Source organism: Peromyscus leucopus, chromosome 6 (genome assembly GCF_004664715.2).
Source record: "Peromyscus leucopus breed LL Stock chromosome 6, UCI_PerLeu_2.1, whole genome shotgun sequence".
In the NCBI taxonomy this organism is placed as follows: Eukaryota; Metazoa; Chordata; class Mammalia; order Rodentia; family Cricetidae; genus Peromyscus; species Peromyscus leucopus.
The window spans coordinates 17,591,935-17,612,108 of NC_051068.1; the positions used below are offsets into that span (position 1 = coordinate 17,591,935).

Consider the following 20,174-nt stretch of genomic DNA (forward strand, 5'->3'; position numbering starts at 1 on the left):
TGAGCTAGGACACATCGCTTTAATTGGACCTGCAACACTCTCCCCTGGCACTGTGACTAGGCCTCTAAGGCATGAGTGGGGAAGAGGCAGATGAACAACCACCCTAGATAATGGGGTATTTATGTCCTTCCCAAGCCCCATGCACATACAATGAAATAACATGCCCCTACTTGGTACAAATGCTGTTGATGTGGAATACAAGAGGAGTATTAGCTTGGGATTCAAGTGGGACTGCCACATTCCAGGGGTCCTAAACTGGTTTCGTAGGCTGCAGACAAGATAATGCCCCTGATGAGGGGACAAAAGACAGCCTGAGGCTCAGAGTAACACATGTTGATGCCATATTCCCTGAAGTTCTGTAGCTTCTGGGAAGACTAAGGACATTGACCTGGGCCAATTCCAGTCTCCCTTAACTTTGTGGGTTTCCTACCAGACCTCAATGACCACTCTCAACTTGGATGACTTCAAAACCTGAAACTCCTACCTCAACTTTCAGAGTGGTATTATTGTCTTATGCCACAATGCCTGGCTCAGGTGGCTGCTTTTCAACTTCATTTAGTGAGTCATTAAAATAAGGGTTTGAGGACAATGAACAGTTAGACTTAACTATATTCAAAACCACTTATTTCTGTGAGCCTGAGTTTCAATATCTATAGAATAAGGACAGAACTCCGTTCAGGTCCTTTGATGCATTATAACAGACTCAATGATAAAGAAAGACAGTACTACTCACCATTGGAAGACAAGGGACTGTAAGACGGGAGGGCTGATGGGACCCTTCTTCTTTTACAGGAGTTAGGACCAGAGCCTGTGTCTACCTAAACTTAATCAGCCAGGCTCAGTTACTCGTCCTCAATAAGTGAATTAAAAGAGCCAAATTAGTTTATTGTGATGTGCTATAATACAGGTGCTCTGCACACAAGGTGGATAAATCTCTCTGATGTTTTGGAAAAGCCTAGTCTATTTATTGAGTTTCAGGCCAGCAAGGGAGTAATAGTGAGACTATTCTTAAAAAAATTTAAAAGAGAATGAAAGAAAAAATTCATTATAAAAATCAAAAACATGATATGGGTTCAATGTGATTAAATTGGAATAAGGATGAAAATAGAAGTTAACTCTTCTTGCCATCCAAGTAACTAAGCTACCCAAGCCATATAATGAATTTCTACCCATCACCTAAACCCTCCCCCATTCTCTGCTCCTCTCTCTCTTGCAAAGTATTGGTTCAGGTAGGATGCATATAATTCGTCAGCAGAAACATTCTCCTTGGCAGGACTATTTATTCCCAGAATGTGATTGCAAGGGAAATTTGAATGTCATTCAATCTACTGTTTGCCTAATTGTTAGCCAAAGAGAGAGACATCCGTGTCTCTTTAGAATGTCTGTACTCCTGTCAGGTAGTCAGGTGAGAGGAATGACGACGGGGTGGGGACCATTGTGTGGAAGCATGCACGGTACTGTCACTGGCAGCTACGCTGTAGTTGCCAAGAGTAATGAAAGAGTTGAAAGCTGAAGGTGGCTAACCCACCACAGCTGGGTAGATACAGAGAGCACAGGAGGAGCCAGCTTGTCCTTGGGTACACCCTAATGATTGTCCTCTGGTCATTTGATCTCTGGTTCTCACATCTAGAATCCATCCCTAACAGTTCATCCATACCCCACATCTCTTTGTAAGTGCCTGATTGCCCCAACCTTAGAGTGACTTCTGTTTAAGTCTCAGGATCTCCTGATCATCTGGAGTCACCATCACTAATGGACACTAACTGAAGCTTTTGAAGGCATTAAGGAAGCAGAATATGATGCCATTCAGACAAGTTGGTCTTCATGCCCCCAAGTTCCTTTTCTCTCCTTACAGAAGGCATAAACTCCAGCAGGGTACAGCTGACCTGTGTCCTTGTGGGCTCCCATGGCTGCCTATTTACCACATTTCAGATGAACTCAAGTCTTGTTGCTTTGGTCAAGCAGTCAGTCACTTTTTAATAACTTGTCTTGACAGTGTCTATGCTGATAAATTTTTGTACTCTTCCCACATTTTGTGTAGATTTGTGTTTTAACATTTCTTTTTTAACTCTTGGGGGAGGCCCACCACCCAGCTGCCAAGTAAATCACACACAGAGGCTTTTTCTTAACTATGAATGTCTGGCACTAGCTTGGCTTACTTTCTAGCCAGCTTTACTTCACTTAAGATTATTCCTCCCTCCTTTTTGACTCTGGGCTTTTCCCATTTTCTTACTTTTGTAAGTCATAAGCCATGGCTTGCCATGTAGCTCGATGACTGTTCCCTGGAGTCCTCCTCCTTCTCTGGCTCCTTGAACTCTCCTCCCAGATTTCTCTCCGGATATATTATCTGCCTGCTAGACACACCTATCTTTTCTGCTGCCTTGCTAATTGGCCATTCAGCTCTTTATTAGACCATCAGTTATTTTAGATAGGCACAGTAACACAGCTTCAGAGTTAACCACATAGAACATAAACAAAAGTAACACAACTTAAAATAGTAATATTCTACTAAAGATTTTGGTTTGAAAACATTTTAAGCACGAAAGTCTAAGTTAGTTTCTGATGCTATCAATGTTTTATTTCTTCTGAATCATCAGGGCTGAGGTAAAGATGAGCGTAGGATCAGCCATTCTCACCTTACTACTATTAATGTCATCTTCATGGGTCTGCGTAGGTAGATCAACAACTAAGAACAATGGTTGCTCATCCAAAGGGCCTGCCTGTGATTCCCAGGAGCCAAAGGACAGCTCACAACTCTCTGTAACTTCAAACATGGAGGATTTGCCACCATCTTCTGGTCTCCATTGTACCTGACATGCATTTGATATATATATACAAAAGGCTTATACACCTAAATTACTTTAAATTGTTTTTTAAATAATATATACATGAAGAAAACCTTTTAAATGATTTGGGATCCCAAATATATCTGCCTTTTCACTATTTGCATATCTGGTGCCCAGGAGGCAGATGAGGCATCAGATGTCCTGAAATTGGAATTACAGGTACTTCTGTGCTATCTGATATAGGTGCTAGGAATACTACTGAACTCTGGAGTACTCCATTACTCCTATCACTAGAATGTGATAAAACTCTCCACTAGACAGTTGTCAAAGGATTACAGTTATAATATATTAGAAAAATATTCATAATTTTAGATATGCTTTTCCTTTTTGGAATCTGTTAAGGATGTCCTGGAACTCATTATGAGAACAAACTTGTCCTCAGAGAGATTGTTCTGCCATTTTCTCAAAAGTGCTGGGATTATAGCATGCACCTCTAAGCCCAGCTGAGATGTTTTTAAATTGACTCAGCTATGTTCTCAATAATTTTTTTAATATTTAATTTTATACACATAAAAATGCTCAACTGTGTTTGTGTTTTTACTTGTAGCATGTTGTGTATATGGCAATGAGAGGACATTGTACTCAAAGGTGTCTATTATCTACTTCTCTTATGTGAATTTTAGAGATAAAATCCATAGTGTTGTTTGCTGCAAGTGACCTCAATGGCACTTACTAGGGTTTAAAATTATTCATGTATGTGCCTGTGTGGGTGTGTGCATATGCCACAGGACAAATGAAGGAATAGGAAAAAAATATCTTGGGATATTATGTGTTTAAGTAGTATTATTTGTTTAAACAAAAACCAGCTTTACCAAGTGAGATAATTGGCATTCATTTGTGGTTCTGAGAAAGTGTTATGAAAGTGTTTAGTCCTCAGAATAAACCAACACATTACAAAAGAAGTGACAACTGTATATCATTTTCATTTGCAAATTAGATTTATTATTCAGATGGTGCTGTTTTCCATTATCTTTGGATGAAAGTATGTTTACAACATGAAAAGACGACAATATTTTAGCTGTATCACACTTCAAATAATCTCATTTGAGAATCAGTGATATCTCAGTGGGAATGGTCTGTGGTGTATGAGACGGGCAAACTCATCACCATATGAATAAGGAAAAAAAGGAGACTGCAAATTTTTCTTCAGACGACACATATGTGTCATGGCTCAAAAAACCATAATCATCTCTCTCTCTCTCTCTCTCTCTCTCTCTCTCTCTCTCTCTCTCTCTCTCTCACACACACACACACACACACACACACACACACACACACACACACAATTTTTTTCAGTACATTATTTGGCATCTCTGGATAATTTCCTTAGAACACAGTAGTTATAGAGGAAGTCTCAAATGGATAACTAATGGGGACATGAAGACACTTGGAATATCAAATAATGTATACATATCCATAGTACATGAAACTACGTTGTGAAGTACAGTTGATTGCTGATTATGCTACATTATTACATTTCTACCACATATATGAACATACAGCTTTGGATATATATGAAGTATTTAATGTTTCTTATACTTTTGTTTAAACATAACATTAATGTTAAAACATGGTAACAGAACAGCATACATTGGGGTATATCATCTATTGTTGTACTTGTACTCAGCAGAGTGACACAAGTATCATGAGTTCAAATGTATCCCTGACTAATTACTGACATTGAAGCCAGGCTGATAATAAACAACATCAAGGGAATTTATGAAAATATGAAAAACAGAACAACTTACCACCCTTTCACAAGCACTCTCACTTGAAAAGGATGATCACAAACTTCCAGATATTTAAATAAACAATGGACCACTTAGATGATGGACATCCCATTCTATACATTGCAATAGAAAAATACCTATTACTAAGTGAAAGCACAACAGAAGATGAACAGAAGTCAAAGAAAGAATAAAAGGACAAAAATATAAACTTCACTAAATGGATTTGCCACATTTATAGCACACTTTAGTACATAACTCAAATGTTGCAAAAATAGAAACAATGCAGTGATCTCCACAATCTGTCTTGAGTGAACATGTTAAATACTATGTGCTTCCTTCAAGGAATGATGAAAAAGAAATGAAACAAGATTGTTTTCTTGAAATTGAAGAAAACTGTGATGTCAAGTTTCTATCAAATCATTTACCTGAGTAGGGTTTTTCTCTTGTAGGAATTATTTCCTATTTCCTGACATCAACATGAAATATAAAGGCTTTTAAATATCTACAGGCTGAGAGACATGGCCAAGTAGTTATAAGAAGCTCATTCCCAGGAAAAAGGTCAGGTTTTTAACAACTTTCTGTAATTCCAGCTAAAAGGAGAGCCAAGGGTATACATTTTTGGGGAATCACCATGCACACAGTAAAGACACATTGAGATCACACAATTAAAACAAATTTTTAACAATGAGATTTTCACTCAAGAATGTTTTTCTCTCTTAAGGATTTATTCCTATAACCCAGGTGTTGAAGTATCAAAAGGCTCACTTACAGAGTTTTCTTCATCATGAACTGACTTATATAACAGAAAGCAAGCAGAACAAGCATGGAGGCTTGCAGTTAGAGAAATCATTCCTGCTCAGTTGGTGGTATCATTTGGAAAGATCTGGGTAATGCATGCCCTGCTGGAAGAAATAAGTCCCTGGACATGAGCATGAGAATTCACATCCACACCATTTCCAGTTTTAGTTTCACCTTCATGTTGTAGGTGGAAGATGACAGTTCTTAGCATTCTGCTGCAGCTGCCGTGTTTGAAACTTGTTGCCATGCCACTTTCATTGTGATTCTATACCCTTCTGGACCCAACAGCCAACTCTTTCATGCGTAGACTTAGATATCACGTTTTATAACAGCAATAGACAAGGAAATACTACTACACGTGCATTAAGTGTTACACCTGGATGCCTTATTGCATGTAATTGAACTGTGGAATAGAAAATGAAAACCTTATCATTTAAATTCACCGGTCTTTTGTCCACATGAAAGATTTTACCAAACCCTTTATGGCCAGATTTCCTTCAGTATTAATTTTGTCAGGCCCTTAAAGACTACTGTAAAATGCAAAGGCTTTAAGAGACTAATTATACACTACAAGTCTTACTCTTGTATAAAGATTACCATGAAGTGCAAAACTTTACCACACTCAGTACATTTATAGGGTTTCTCTGCAGTATTTCCTCATGATTTCAGACTGCTGATTCATGTAAAGGCTTTACCACATTGATGACATTCATAGGGTTTTTCTCCAGTATGTGTTCTTCTATGTGTTCAGAGATTTCTTGCGTCTTATAAGCACTTTACCACAATTACATTCAAAGGGATTCTATTTAGAATGTGTTCTTTTATGTATTTGGAGACTACCCAGACATGCAAAGGCTTTACCACATTGATTACAATTAAGGGGTCTCTCCCCAGAATGTGGTTTTTTATGTATTTGGAGACTACTGGCACAGGCAAAGGCTTTCCCACATTGATTACATTCATAGGGTTTCTCTCCTGTATGGGTTTTTTCATGCCTTTGGAGATGACTGTGTAGTAAAAAGGCTTTATCACATAGATTACATTTGTAGGGTTTCTCTCCAGTATGTGTTCTTTCATGTATTCGCAGACTACTGGAACATGAAAAGGCTTTACCACATTGATTACATTCATAGGTTTTCTCTACAGTATGTGTTCTTTCATGAATTTTGAGATGACCATGTCGTGAAAAGTCTTTATTACATTGATTACATTTGTAGGGTTTCTCTCCAGTATGTGTTCTTTCATGTATTTGGAGATGACCTTTTTGTGAAAAGTCCTTACCACATTGATTACATTTGTAGGGTTTTTCTCCATTATGTGTTCTTTTATGTACTTGGAGATTACTGTGTCGTGAAAAGACTTTATCACATTGATTACATTTGTAGGGTTTCTCTCCAGAATGTGTTCTTTTATGCACTTGGAGATAACTTTGTCGGGAAAAGACTTTATCACATTGATTGCATTTGTAGGGTTTCTCTCCAGAATGTGTTCTTTTATGCACTTGGAGATAACTTTGTCGGGAAAAGGCTTTGTCACACTGATTACATTTGTAGGGTTTCTCTCCAGTATGTGTTCTTTTATGTATTTTGAGACGACTGACTCATGAAAAGGCTTTATCACATTGATTACATTTGTAGGGCTTCTCTCCAGCATGTGTTCCTTTATGCATTTGGAAATTAGTGGGTCCTGAAAAGACTTTATCACATTGATTACATTTGTAGGGTTTCTCTTCAGTATGTGTTCTTTTGTGCACTTGGAGATTAGTGGGTTGTGAAAAGGCTTTATCACATTGATTGCATTTGTAGGGTTTCTCTCTAGTATGTGTTCTTTTATGATTTTGGAGACTATTGTGTTGTGAAAAGGCTTTACCACATTCTTTGCATTCATAGGGTTTCTCTCCAGAATGTATCCTTTTATGGGTGTGAAGACTACTGAGTCCTGAAAAGGCTTTATCACTTTGATTGCATTTGTAGGGTTTCTCTCCAGTATGTGTTCTTCTATGTATTTGGAGACTATTGTGTTGTGAAAAGGCTTTCTCACATTGATTACATTTGTAGGGTTTTTCTCCAGAATGTGTTCTTCTATGTATTTGGAGACTATTGTGTTGTGAAAGGGCTTTTTCACATTGATTACATTTGTAGGGTTTTTCTCCAGAATGTGTTCTTCTATGTATTTGGAGATGACTGTGTTGTGAAAAGGCTTTCTCACATTGATTACATTTGTAGTGTTTCTCTCTTGAATGTGATCTTTTATGCATTTGAAGATTAGTGTGTCCTGAAAAGGCTTTATCACATTGATTGCATTTGTAGGGTTTCTCTCTAGTATGTGTTCTTTTATGTCTTTGGAGATGACTGACTCATGAAAAGGCTTTATCACATTGATTGCATTTGTAGGGTTTCTCTCCAGAATGTGTTCTTTTATGTATTTGGAGATGACTGACTCGTGAAAACGCTTTATCACATTGATTACATTTGTAGGTTTTTTCCCCAGAATGTGTTCTTTTATGCACTTGGAGATTAAAGTTTTGTAAAAACCTCTACCACATTGATTACATTTATAGGGTTTCTCTCCAGTATGTGTTCTTTTATGTCTTTGGAGATGGCAGACACGTGAAAAGGCTTTATCACATTGATTGCATTTGTAGGGTTTCTCTACAGTATGTGTTCTTTCATGCCTTTGGAGAAGAGTACATAGTAAAAAGGCTTTACCACATTGATTACATTTGTAGGGTTTCTCCCCAGCATGTATTCTTTTATGTATTTGAAGTGTAATCTGTATTGAAAAGTCTTTATCACATTGATCACACTTGTAGGCCTTCTCTCTCTTATGCGTTCTCTCTTGTACTTGCAGATTATTGGCATATTCAAAGGCTTTACAACATCTATTATATTCATAGGGTTTCTCTCCATTATGTGTTCCTTTATGTCTTTGAAGACTAATGAGACATGTACTCACTTCACCACATTGATTACATTTATATGGTTTCTCTCCAGTATGTGTTCTTTTATGTATTCTAAGATGACCATCACTGGTGAAGGCATTATTGCACTGATTACTTTCATTGGTTTTCTTTCCAATATGTTTTCCTTTACGTATTCTGAGACTAGTGTTGTGTGCAAAGCCTTCACCATACTGAATACAAATATAGGGTTTCTCTCCATTATGAATACTTTCATTCTTCTGAAGATGACTATGATATGAAGATGGTTTTGCACAATGAGTATATTTGGAGGGTTTCTCTCCTCTATGACATTTTTTGTACCTGTAATGATAATTGGCACATGTAAAAGCTTTCTCAGATTTATTACACTGATGAATATTTTCTCTTTATAAATTCATTTTATAATTTAGTCTAATTTTTAAGACAAATAAGATCATAAAGTTTATACTCATAGTGTTCCCCTTCATTTAGGGATGTTTGGTGTTTGAATGTATTTGTAATGGTAAGAGCCTTTATTACAGGGACCACATTTGTAACTTTTATTTTCTATGAGATTCTTCACATATTTGAAGAGAACTGGAAGAATGCAGAGCTTTGACATACTTATTACAATCATATATTTTCCATTGTGTGACTCTATTTGCAAAGTGAACTAGGACAACCATATTTATACATATCAATACTCATAGGGCTTTTCTGCAGCATGAGTTTGTTGATGTATTCCCAATGAAGAAGGAAAACCAATTAATTTAAAACTTGTATCGCATTCAAAAATTCTACTCAAATTGGGGAATACTACATGTCTTCTAATTTTCCTATGTAAGAGAGTTAACGTTGTTTCTTTCTATATCTCTATGCTCACATGGTTTGTATCCAGAGTGACATACGATACACTGATAAACTAACAAGAAAAAATGTTTCCACTGCATTCACACAGGTTGACTTTCTGTTCTTCATAGATATGTGGTATAGCAATTAAGGTTTTTCCACAACTTTCTTGGCTGTCATAGAACTTAGAAGTCTATGTCCCTAAACTTAGAAGTATAAGAGTAACACTAGCTCACTCTGAACTACATGCTTATTAGAAGGTTTTTGTGATATAATTACCACATATTCATCATGTATACCTTTTTCAATATCTAAATGGCATGAAATTAAACAGACTGGCTGTTCTGCAGCATAGCTATCATGAAGGTGTAATTCAAAGGGGGACATCAATTAAAGCATTGTGTTCCCTGTGCTCTTTCTTAGAGCAATGCCTTGCAAGCACATGTCAGCTACCTGACATTGAGGCATTTGGTTTTGTGAGAATTAAGAATCATCAGTTTGCCGGGCGTGGTGGCACACACCTTTAATCCCAGCACTTGGGAGGCAGAGGCAGGTGGATCTCTGTGAGTTCAAGGCCAGCCTGGACTACCAAGTGAGCTCCAGGAAAGGCGCAAAGCTACACAGAGAAACCTTGTCTCGGAAAAAAAAAAAAAAAAAAAAAAAAGAATCATCAGTACACTTTAAAATGTGCTCATTTACACTCTTGCTTTCATCTAAAACTTGTAGGACACATTAAAATTTCTCCATAGGTACATTCATATCAGCTTGCACATGAAAATTACCTTCCATGTCTTCCAGAACATTGACAATGTTCTTAAATATTATGGTCTTCCCTTCCCAACTGTAGCCTAAAATACAATACCAGTAAGTGTATGATATATTATGGGAAATTGTGGAATATTTAGGTTACTATCTTCAGTGAAAGTTAGAACCATGCAAGATTTATTCACCTCATTCTTCTTCTTTCTCAGTTGAAATTACAAAACTTATCAATGACTAAGGAACCATTCTCCCATTATTTTAAAATGTGATGGAAAATTCAGTCTTACCTATAGCAGTGAGGTTCCTGTATGTCTCTTGCATCACATCTTTGTAGAGATTCTTCTGGGAGTGATCCAACAGAGTCCACTCCTCCCAAGTGAAGTTGATATGCACATCATCATAGGTCACTGAAGTCTAAAATATCCCATACATGTGTACAACAGAGAGTGTGATACTGAGAACATACTAATGTACATTTCTTAAACAATATATTCATATAATTTGGGGGGCTCCCCACAGTTATTCCATGACACGAAAGTTCTAATCATCAACTCATTTTAAAAAGCAAAAACTGAACAATGAAATTCACCTCTGTCATTTCTGTACCCTTGGTCTAGGATATAGCCTTTCAAGACAAATGCATATTAAGAGACATAAAGAGAGAGGCAAGCAAACACATCAAAGTACACAGAGAAATTGAATGAACAATTATTAACTACAAAAAAGATGGGCACGCTGTGTGTATTGGTTTATGCCTTTAATTGCAGCAGTCACGAGGCAAAGGCAGGTGAATTGAATTGAGTTGCATGACATCCTGGCCTATACAGTGAATTTCAGGATAGATAGGGTTAAATATTAGCAAGACCTTGTCGCATCTATAAAAATAAATTGATCAAAAAAGGTAGAAAGAATTCACAGGTGTTTATCAAAGTTCCTACAAAGAATTATGCAAACATTCTAGTTCTGTTTTCATCTTCCAGAAACCAGTTTAAACTGGTTTAAAAAATAAGATTTTTCTAAAAGAGAATGCATGCTTAAAGTTGCAAATGAGCAGATGAAAATGTTAGCAATGTAAATATTGATCAAAATACACAACATAGGACAGTAGAGATGGCTCAGCATTTAAGAGCTCTTGCGGCTGTTGCAGACAGTTGGGCTCAACTGCCAATACTTACATGAGGGCTTACAAAACTAGCCATTACAACTTCAGGGTTTGTGAAACTACCTTGATCAGTCTGAGGAGCAGGCACACAAGGCAAAAGATGTATATTCACTCAAAAGAATTCCAAACAATTACAGTAGGTAGGAAGGATGTCACACACCTGCAATAGAATGCCTCAGAATGCTCAGGTAGTTTTAATGTCAGAATTACAGCCATCCTGGGAAAGGGAATAGTACACTCTGCCAGATTTCAAAATTGATGATTGGCTGAAGTTCAGCAAAACAGCATAAGCTTGACTTGTACAAAAACATACATTACAGGCCCATCAGACAATAGTATAAAGAAACCCAGGCATGATGGGCCACATTTATTCACAAGACATAGCAGCCAGAATAATTTGGATCTCTGAGTTTAGGCCAGCCTGGTCTACAGAACTACTTTCAGGATAGCCAGAGCTACACAGATAAATCTTATCTTAAAAAATAAATATAAACACAAAGATTGAAAAAAAACCTCAGGTTACAAAATGGCTTAGCACTGAATAGTAATTGCTTCAACTGTATCATATGGGATTTAGTGATACTACCTATAATCTTGGTGAAGTCATGACAGGCAGACACAAAGAACATGAGTACCAGACAAGGGCTGTGGAATGCTCAGGTGATTGGGCTGTACCAGTACCTATGCTTGAGCCCATCTGTGCTGGCTGGGAAGGTGTTTGTGTGATTATGCTGTGGTGTGTGTCTGGTGGCTTGATCATCATGGGGGTTGTTGCTGGAGTTGAGGGTACAGCTGCATAGGAAATGGGCTAAAAAACTCAAATCCCTTCACCAATATGGAACTTCATCCTGAAACTCCTCCTACTAAACGTTGCACAAGCACCCAAAACAAAGCCACCAAGGAGAGACAAGTATTCAAACATATCATCCCAAGTCAGATGATTTTCACTCAGTTGAATACATTATGACCCAGGTCACTATATGCTTAGGGTCATGCCATGATCAAAACTTCAATGATCCTCATAGTCTTTAAAAGCATCTACCATTTCAAATGTTCAATGTCTCTTTGGACACTCAAGGTGATTGCTTGCCTCTGACATCTTGTAAAATCAGAAAACAAGTTAAATATGAATGCAAAACAGCTTGACCACACAGCTGTTATGATAGGCCTAGAGGCCCCCACAGAACTTTTATAAGAGGCTTACTGGCAGGCAAGAATCAGATCCAGGAGAGCCTTGAGATGACACCACAAAGGGATCCATCCTGAGATAGGCCAGGGACGGGCAAGTACCTAACATCCCAAACATCCCAACCTTCAGATATGATAGCCAGAAGTCCTTGACCCTAGCACACACCCATTTCCTCTTCTTAGCAAGATAGCCCTAGACAAATGTCAGCCCGTCAGGATCCTGAAACCTGGAAATCCCCTCACTCCAACCACAGTTATGATAAAAATTCTACCATGCCTGGGCTCAGGGACTCTCTGCTCTCACCGCTGCATTAGACAGAAAAACCAAGCTTGTAACTTGAAAATAAAGTCTCTTTGCTTTTACATAAAAGATTTGGTCTCTGTGGTGGGCTTTTGGAGGTCCCCATGAACTGGCCAGAACATTTGCGAGCTCATCTGGGATCTCCCAAGCCCACAAGGAGCACTGCCCTTAGAGCCTGAGGCTGCCTGGTACATTTTCTGTGTGTCTCTGGTATGTGTTTACTTTTGTGTTTTCTGTGTTTACTTGTGTTCACTTTCCTTTGGATATCCTTTTGTAAGTAAGCCCAAAATTTGTAAACGCCTGCAAATAGTGCCATAGGCTGGGGAACTGACATCCGTGATTAATTTGGATTCGATTTGGAAGGGGGCAGCACCTCAGTTTTGTCTTCAGGAGCCAGCAGTTCTGGTTGTTTTGTTTGCAGTCCTGTGTGTGCTATAATTCCATTTGTTTTCTTTCTGACTTATGAGACTGACATAATGGGACAGACTAAGAGTACTCCTACTCCCTAACCTTGATTCCTGACAATTTTCAGGGCTTTAGAAATAGGGCAAAGAGAGAAAGAGTGGAAACTATTAAAAAAGGTAAACTTACCATCTTTTATGAGACCAAATGGCCGACATTTGGAACGGGGTGGCCAATAGAGGGAACCTTTGACTCATACATCATTTGTAGGACAGAAGACTGGAGTTTTGGCAAACCTGAACACCAGACCAAATTCCTAACACAGTCACCTGGGAGGAGGTTGTAGCACATCCTCGCCCTTGGTTAAAACCTGTCATCTCCACCGGACGGATGAACAAAACTGACCTCGCCTTAAAGGAAGACAAAGGGTGAGAGGACCTTAAGCACTTTTTGCCCCTGTGTTGCAAGGGGGTACAGAGGATTAACTCTTTTTCCCCTCCCCGTTACCGGCCACCTCTCCCAAGTGGTCAGGTGGCCAGCACAGCCCAGTGGGATGCAAGGAATGCTGGGAGCCCACCATTTACCAGGGGGTGAGCCCAATGAGAATTACTCCAGGTGCCTCTGTCACTCTCCCCTTGAGAGTGGTAGGCCCATTGGATGGTGAGGGCAATGAACGGATGCAGTATTGGCCTTTCACCATGACTGATGTTTATAACTGAAAACAAACAAACAAACAAAAAACCAAAACTCAAGTTTTTCAGACAATCTATGGGCTCTTATTAACCTCCAAAATTCGGTTATAGTTACTCACCAGTCCACTTGGAAAGACTGTCAACAGCTTTTACAGATTCTGTTTACGATATAAGAAAAAAAGAATTCTGACAGAAGCCCAGAAATTGGTTCTGGGACCTGATGGAAAACAGACTGTCAACCCTGCCTTAATAGACCCAAGGCTTCCCTCAGGCCCGTCCTAATTGGAATTTCAACTTGACACATGTAAGGAGAAGTAAGGAGAGGCTCCGGGTCTACTGCCAGGTTCTAATGAGGGGGCTATGTGTAGCCAAGCATTGGCCCACCAATTTGGGCAAAGTCAGTAGTGTACAATGGGAAAGACAGTCTCTATCAGCCTTCTTAGATCAGATAATGGAGGCCATTAGGGCAGACTCCCTTATGGGTACTGAGGCCCAGGAAAATAGATCAGCCATGGCCATGGCCTTTGTTAATCAGGACACACCTGACATTAGACACAAGTTACAAAAGATAGATGGTCTTGCAGAAAAGAGTATCCAGGAGCTGTGACCTGTAGCTTAGAAAGTGTACAACAACCAAGAAACCCCAAAAGAGATACAGATGAGGGTCATGGCATCAGAGAAGTCAAAGCAGACTCAAAATATGGTGAGAATCCTCCTAGCAGCTACTGTATGCAGGAGATCCAGGTGAAAGGAAGGTGCCAATTGAGATGCCTCACCAGAAGCCAAGAAAATGACCCCCACTGAAGGGAGTATCACAGGGTGCCAAAAGACCAGTGTGCTTTTCAAGGAAGTGGGACACTGGGCTAAAGAATGCCCTTAAAACTCCAAGTGCAAGGATTATGATCCTGGACATGTACTGGTTGCAGAATCAGGTAACTTCAGTGATAAGGGGAGTCTCAGTTTGGATCCCCTCCCTGAGCCCAGGGTAACACTCAGAGTGGATGGTAAACTTACAGATTCCATAGTAGATACTGGAGCTCAACATTCGATCTTAATCAAACCCCAAGGAAACCTTTCTCAGGAAAAGTCTGCAGTCCAGGGAGCCACAGGTATGAGACAATATTCATGGACTACCTCAATAACAGTGGATCTCAGAATAGGCTGGGTATCCCACTCATTTCTGGTCATACCTAACTGCCCTTGTCTCTTTTCAAGAAGAGACTTACTAAAGTTGAGGCTCCAATCACTTTCAATAAGAATGGAGTCTCAATTAGAAATCAGAAGGAACAGACAACTGAAATTCTCACCCTTCAGCTTGAGGACAAATATAGATTACATCAGGATCTGCCACCTGTGCCTCAGGACATGACCACATGGCTAGTCAATTATCCAGAGGCATTCACAGAGACTGGGGGCAGGGATGGGCTTGGCAAAACATTGAGCCCCAATACTAACTGAGCTGAAGACCGATGCCTTCCCCACCCAGGTGTGGCAACACCCCATGTCCCAGGAGGTGAAGGAGGGAGGGAATCACACCTCACATCAGGCACTTCATAGAACAGGGAATTCTGGTTCCTTGCCACTCAGCAAGGAATACTCCCCTGCACTCCACTAAAAATCCAAACTCAAGTGATTACCAGCCTGTGCAGGATCTTGGGGAGATCAAACTCAGGGTTATGGATGTCCACCACACTGTCCTGAATCCACTTGAATACACCCTTGAATTCACTTCCTCCCACATGGGCCTGGTAAACAGTATTTGACCTTAAAGATGCTTTCTTCAGCCTGCCCTTAGTGCAAAGAGCCAGTCCTTGTTGTACGACCCTGGGAAGGGATACAATGGACAGTTGACTTAGACCAGGCTGCTCCAAGGGTTCAAGAACTCCCCAACCATCTTTGATGAGGACCTCAAGGAATACTGGAGGGGACATCCACTGGTCACTCTCCTGCAGTATGTGGATGATCCTCTGATAGCAGCTGACAAGGAAGAAGATTTTAAGGTAAGCACTGACAATTTGCTTACTGCCTTGGGAAGTTTGGGGATCAAGCATCAGCTAAAAAGTCCCAGATCTAAAAAAAAAAAAAGTTCCAGATCTACCCACCAAAAATGACATATCTGGGATATGTCCTTGAAGGGGGTCAGCATTGGCTCTTTGAAGCCCACAAAGAGACTGTGCTCAAAATACCTGCCCCCACCCCCAGGAGGGAGATTAGAGACTTCCTTAGGTCAGCCAGCTTCTGCTGTCTCTGGATCCCCAGTTTTGCTGAACTGGCTAAACCACTGTATGAAGCAACAAAAATGCCATCCCTTTCAATAGACCGAAGCTGATGAACAGGCTTTCAGTAAGATAAAAAAGGCCCTCCTCTCGGCACCTGCACTTGGATTGCCTGATACAACCAAACCTTTCCATCTCTATGTAGATGGCAGAAAAAAACTAGCTAAAGGGTCCTGACTCAAAGGCCTGTGGCCTACCTGTCAAAGAGACTTGACCTGGTGGCAGCAGGGTGACCCCATGCCTAAGGATCATTGCAGTCCCTGCCCTGTTGGTTGAAGTTAACTTTGAGCCAAGACCTCCTTATCACCACCCCTCATGCCAAGAAGGGAGCGCTCAAACAACGGCTCTACTGGGTGAACAGAGGTCAAGTGACTCAGACAGCACAGGCCTCCCCTGCTCTACAGTTCCACCCCAGGAGACAGACAGGTCCCTAGTATTTTAGTAGAAATTCTTCCAGTCTCCCAGACAACTTCCTGGCAGGGAGTGTTTTGTGTGAACAATCCGTTACACACTCAATGTACAATGCAGCCAACCCTTTGCTTCTTAACTGAAAACTTCTACTTCCAAAAATAGGCCACATTCAAAAAGTGACTGTTGTTACTGTTTAATTGTTTTTAAAGCAAAAACAGGCCATGAGTTAGAAAACATGAGGGGCAATGGTAGGGCTTACAGGCAGGAAAGAGACTGTGGACATGATGTAGTTATAATCTCAAAGAACTATTTTGAAAAGTAGAAAAAGGCTTTAGGGCCATGTGCTGCAGATTTGTAGGAGAGCACACCAAGGATTACTCACACCTTTTCCCTCAGGCTGAACATCGTAAACCAGGAAAATAATAGTCCTCTTAGGCAGGGCCACATCATTGTACCCAGATCTTCTATTTTGGTTGATCTCGTGTAACTACAGTAATTTGGTTTCATGGTAAGGTTAGTCCTTTATCCAGATTCTTGATTTCCCTGGTCTGTGGATCCCATAAATGACCAGTCAGGACATATACGGAGCATCTGAAATTGATTACCTACCACAATGCTAATCTCAACTATTGCCAAAGCAGAACAAGTTTCACCCTCCTTCCTGCCCCTCCCTTTATACACTGTCACTACACCAGCTTCAAAATTGTTCAGGGAATTCCATTCTTGCCAGGTCCCTCTTCATTTCTAGATCTGCAACAAAAGCCAGAGAGATTGGAGGACACTCATTCACTGGTCTATGTTTCCTTCTCACTGACCAATCAAGACCCAACTGGAAGGAAGTAGAGGACTCTTCTTCCCAGCACTGGGTATCAGAGGAAGGATTAGGTTTTCCAAACAAGTCTCACTTACTTAGCATGAGGCAAGCCAAGAGGAAACATAGCTCTAAACAGTATTTAAAAATCAACAGCACTTGAGAGAAAAAGAATGAAACTATTAATGACCAAAAAACATTGGGAAACAGAAACAAATGAGGATTAGAGAAGAAATGCATTTATTTTTTCAAATTTGTATTAAGAAATTTTCTATTCATTTTACATACCAACCACAGATACCCCCTCCTCCCTCCTGCCAACCCTCAGCCCCCACCAAACTCCCATTCCCACCTCCTCCAAGTCAAGGCTTCCAATGGGGAGTCAGCAGAGACTGGTATACTCAGTTGAGGCAGGTCCAAAGCCCTCCCTACTGCAAAAGGCTGCCCAAGGTGTCACACCTGAGGCACTGGGCTCCAAAAATCCTGCTCATGCACCAGGGATGGATACCAATCACCCTGCCTGGAGGCCCACCAAACAGTTCAAGCTAAATAACTGTCTTCCATATCCAGAGGGCCAGGTGTAGTCCGATGAGGGCTCCTCAGCTATTGGTTACACAGCTCATGTGTGTCCACAAGTTTGGTGGGCATCTCTGCATGGTTTCCCATCATGATCTCAATGTCCCTTGCTTATAGAACCCCTCCTCTCTCTCATCAATTGGACTCCTGGAGCTCAGCCTGGGACCTGGCCATGGATCTGTGCATCTGATTCCATCAGTAATTGGATAAAGGCTCTATGATGACAGTTAGGGTATTCACTAATCTACTTACTGGAATAGACCAGTTCAGGCACCCTCTCAACTATTGCTAGTAGTCCAAGGTGAGGTCATCCTTGTGGATTCCTGGGAACTTCCCTAGCACTCTATTTCTCCCTATTCCCATGATGTTTTCATTTATCATGGTATCTCTTTCCTTGCTCTCCCACTCTGTCCCTGTTGCAGTTCAAACCTCCCATTTCATTATATTTTGATTCCCATTCCTTGCCCTCCATTGACCCCCCTTAGCCCCACTTTGCTTAGATAGATCTCATCAATTTCTCCATCTCTGGGCTACCTATGTGTCTCTCTTAGGGTCCTCCTTGTTACTTAGCTTCTCTGGAGCTGTGGGTTGTAGTCTGGTTATCCTTTGCTTCATACATCTAGTATCCACTTATGAGTGAGTACATATCATGTTTATTCTTCTCAGTCTTGGTTGCCTCACACAGGATGATATTTTCTATTTCCATCCATTTACCTGCAAACTTCATATCTTTTTTTTTTTTTATTGTGGAGAAGTACTCCATTGTGTATAGATGCCACATATTCCTTATTCATTTTTTTTTTGTTGAGTGGCATCTAAGTTGTTTCCAGGTTCTGGTTATTATGAATAATGTTAATATGAACATAGCTGAGCATGTGTCCTTGATATGATTGAACATTCCTTGGGTATATGCCCAAGAGTGTATAGCTGGGTCTTGAGGTAGATTGATTCCCAATTTTCTGAGAAACCACCATACTGATTCCCAAAGTGACTGTACAAATTTGCATTCCCACCAACAGTGGAGGAGTGTTCCCCTTGCTCCACATCTTCTCCAACATAAGCTGTATTCAATATTTTTGATCATAGCCATTCTATCAGGTATAAGATTATATCTCAGAGTCATTTTGATCTGCATTTCCCTGATGACTAAGGATATTGAGCAATTCCTTAAAAGTATTTCAGCCATTTGAGATTCTTCTGTTGAGAATTCTCTGCTTAGCTATGTAGCCCATTTTTATTGTATTGTTTGGTATTTTGATGTCTAGTTTTTTGAAATCTTTATATATGTTGGAGATCAGCCCTCTACAATTAATAAGTGGGACCTCTTGAAACTAGGAAGCTTTTCAAGGGCAAAGGACACAGTCAATAAGACAAAGCAACAGACTACAGAATGGGAAAAGAACTTCAGCAGTGCCACATGTGACAAAAGAAAGGCATTTTTAAAAATGTAATTTAAAAGATAATAACAATAATTGCTTTTAGCATGATAAAAGTAACTTATTTTTAAGGTAAAACACTTGGCTATATTAGCTATATTGGCTTTAAAAAAAGAATAGAATCTTCCCTAGTTGAGGAAATGCAATTAATAAGAGACTGATCTTGCCCATATGCACATGTTGGCTGCTGAGATCTTTAACCTGACACACTAGAAGCTAATCTGGTGCCCAATGTGAGACTTTTGTTACTTTTCTCTCCCAGCGCAGGTTCTGATGTCTCCCTCTCTTCTCTCCCTCTCTTCACTCATGTACTTGACAGTTCCCCCAAGACAGTGTGTTTCAGTGAGAAGACACCTCAGTGTTGTGTTCTTTTGATCCCTCTGGCAGGTAAGCATTGGGACCCCCACTTCTTTCCTTCTTTTGTGTTGTCTGTCATGGTTGCCCATCCCATTAGGAAGGCACAGTGTTTTCTTTCTGTTTTGGTTCACCCAGTGCCTCCACATAAGGACTGACCCACCTCCCCAGGAGGTGGAACCAAGACTCAGCCCTGATCACTCTAACTCATCAGGATACACCTTGTGGGAATAAGACTGTGGCCTAAAAAAACACAGAAGTAGCCCACTAAACACAAGACATAAGGGTCCAATACAAATGTTCACCCTGTTCCCTGTCGTCTTCTGACTGCTGTTTGCTTGCTGTTTCCCTCTAGAAGATGGGTAAGCTTTTCATCACCCCCACCACTGCCCTGTCGGATATCTCTACAATATCTGATGATGAGACACAGGCAGTTTGGGCCCCTAGATACTTGTCAGTTTGGCCCCCTACATCTGTCAAGGAGAACAAAACTGTCAGCTTGGGCCCGCTAAATCTGTCAAGGAGAATGTAACTGTCAGTTTGGGCACCTAGAAATCTGTCAAGGAGAAGGCAGCTCTCTGTTTGGGCACCTAGAAATCTGTTAAGAAGGAAGCTGTCAGTTTGGGCCCAAGATATCTGTAAAGGAGAATGCAGCTGTCA

At 40.2% G+C, this 20,174-nt stretch overlaps 2 protein-coding genes across 2 annotated transcripts; both read right to left on the minus strand.

Moving 5' to 3' along the window:
- Positions 1-6,466: 6,466 nt before the first annotated feature.
- LOC114688256 (zinc finger protein 844-like) lies at positions 6,467-7,689 on the minus strand. The gene has a single exon (XM_028862876.2). The coding sequence runs from the start codon at positions 7,259-7,261 to the stop codon at positions 6,515-6,517; it is 747 nt and encodes a 248-aa protein (XP_028718709.1). The 5' UTR covers positions 7,262-7,689; the 3' UTR covers positions 6,467-6,514.
- An 18-nt stretch (positions 7,690-7,707) lies between these two features.
- Positions 7,708-9,932, minus strand: LOC119088246 (zinc finger protein 431-like). The gene is made up of 3 exons (XM_037207277.1): positions 9,926-9,932; positions 7,815-8,697; positions 7,708-7,729 (listed from the first exon to the last, which is right to left on the minus strand). The coding sequence occupies exons 1-3, from the start codon at positions 9,930-9,932 to the stop codon at positions 7,708-7,710; spliced, it is 912 nt and encodes a 303-aa protein (XP_037063172.1).
- Between the last annotated feature and the right edge of the window lie 10,242 nt (positions 9,933-20,174).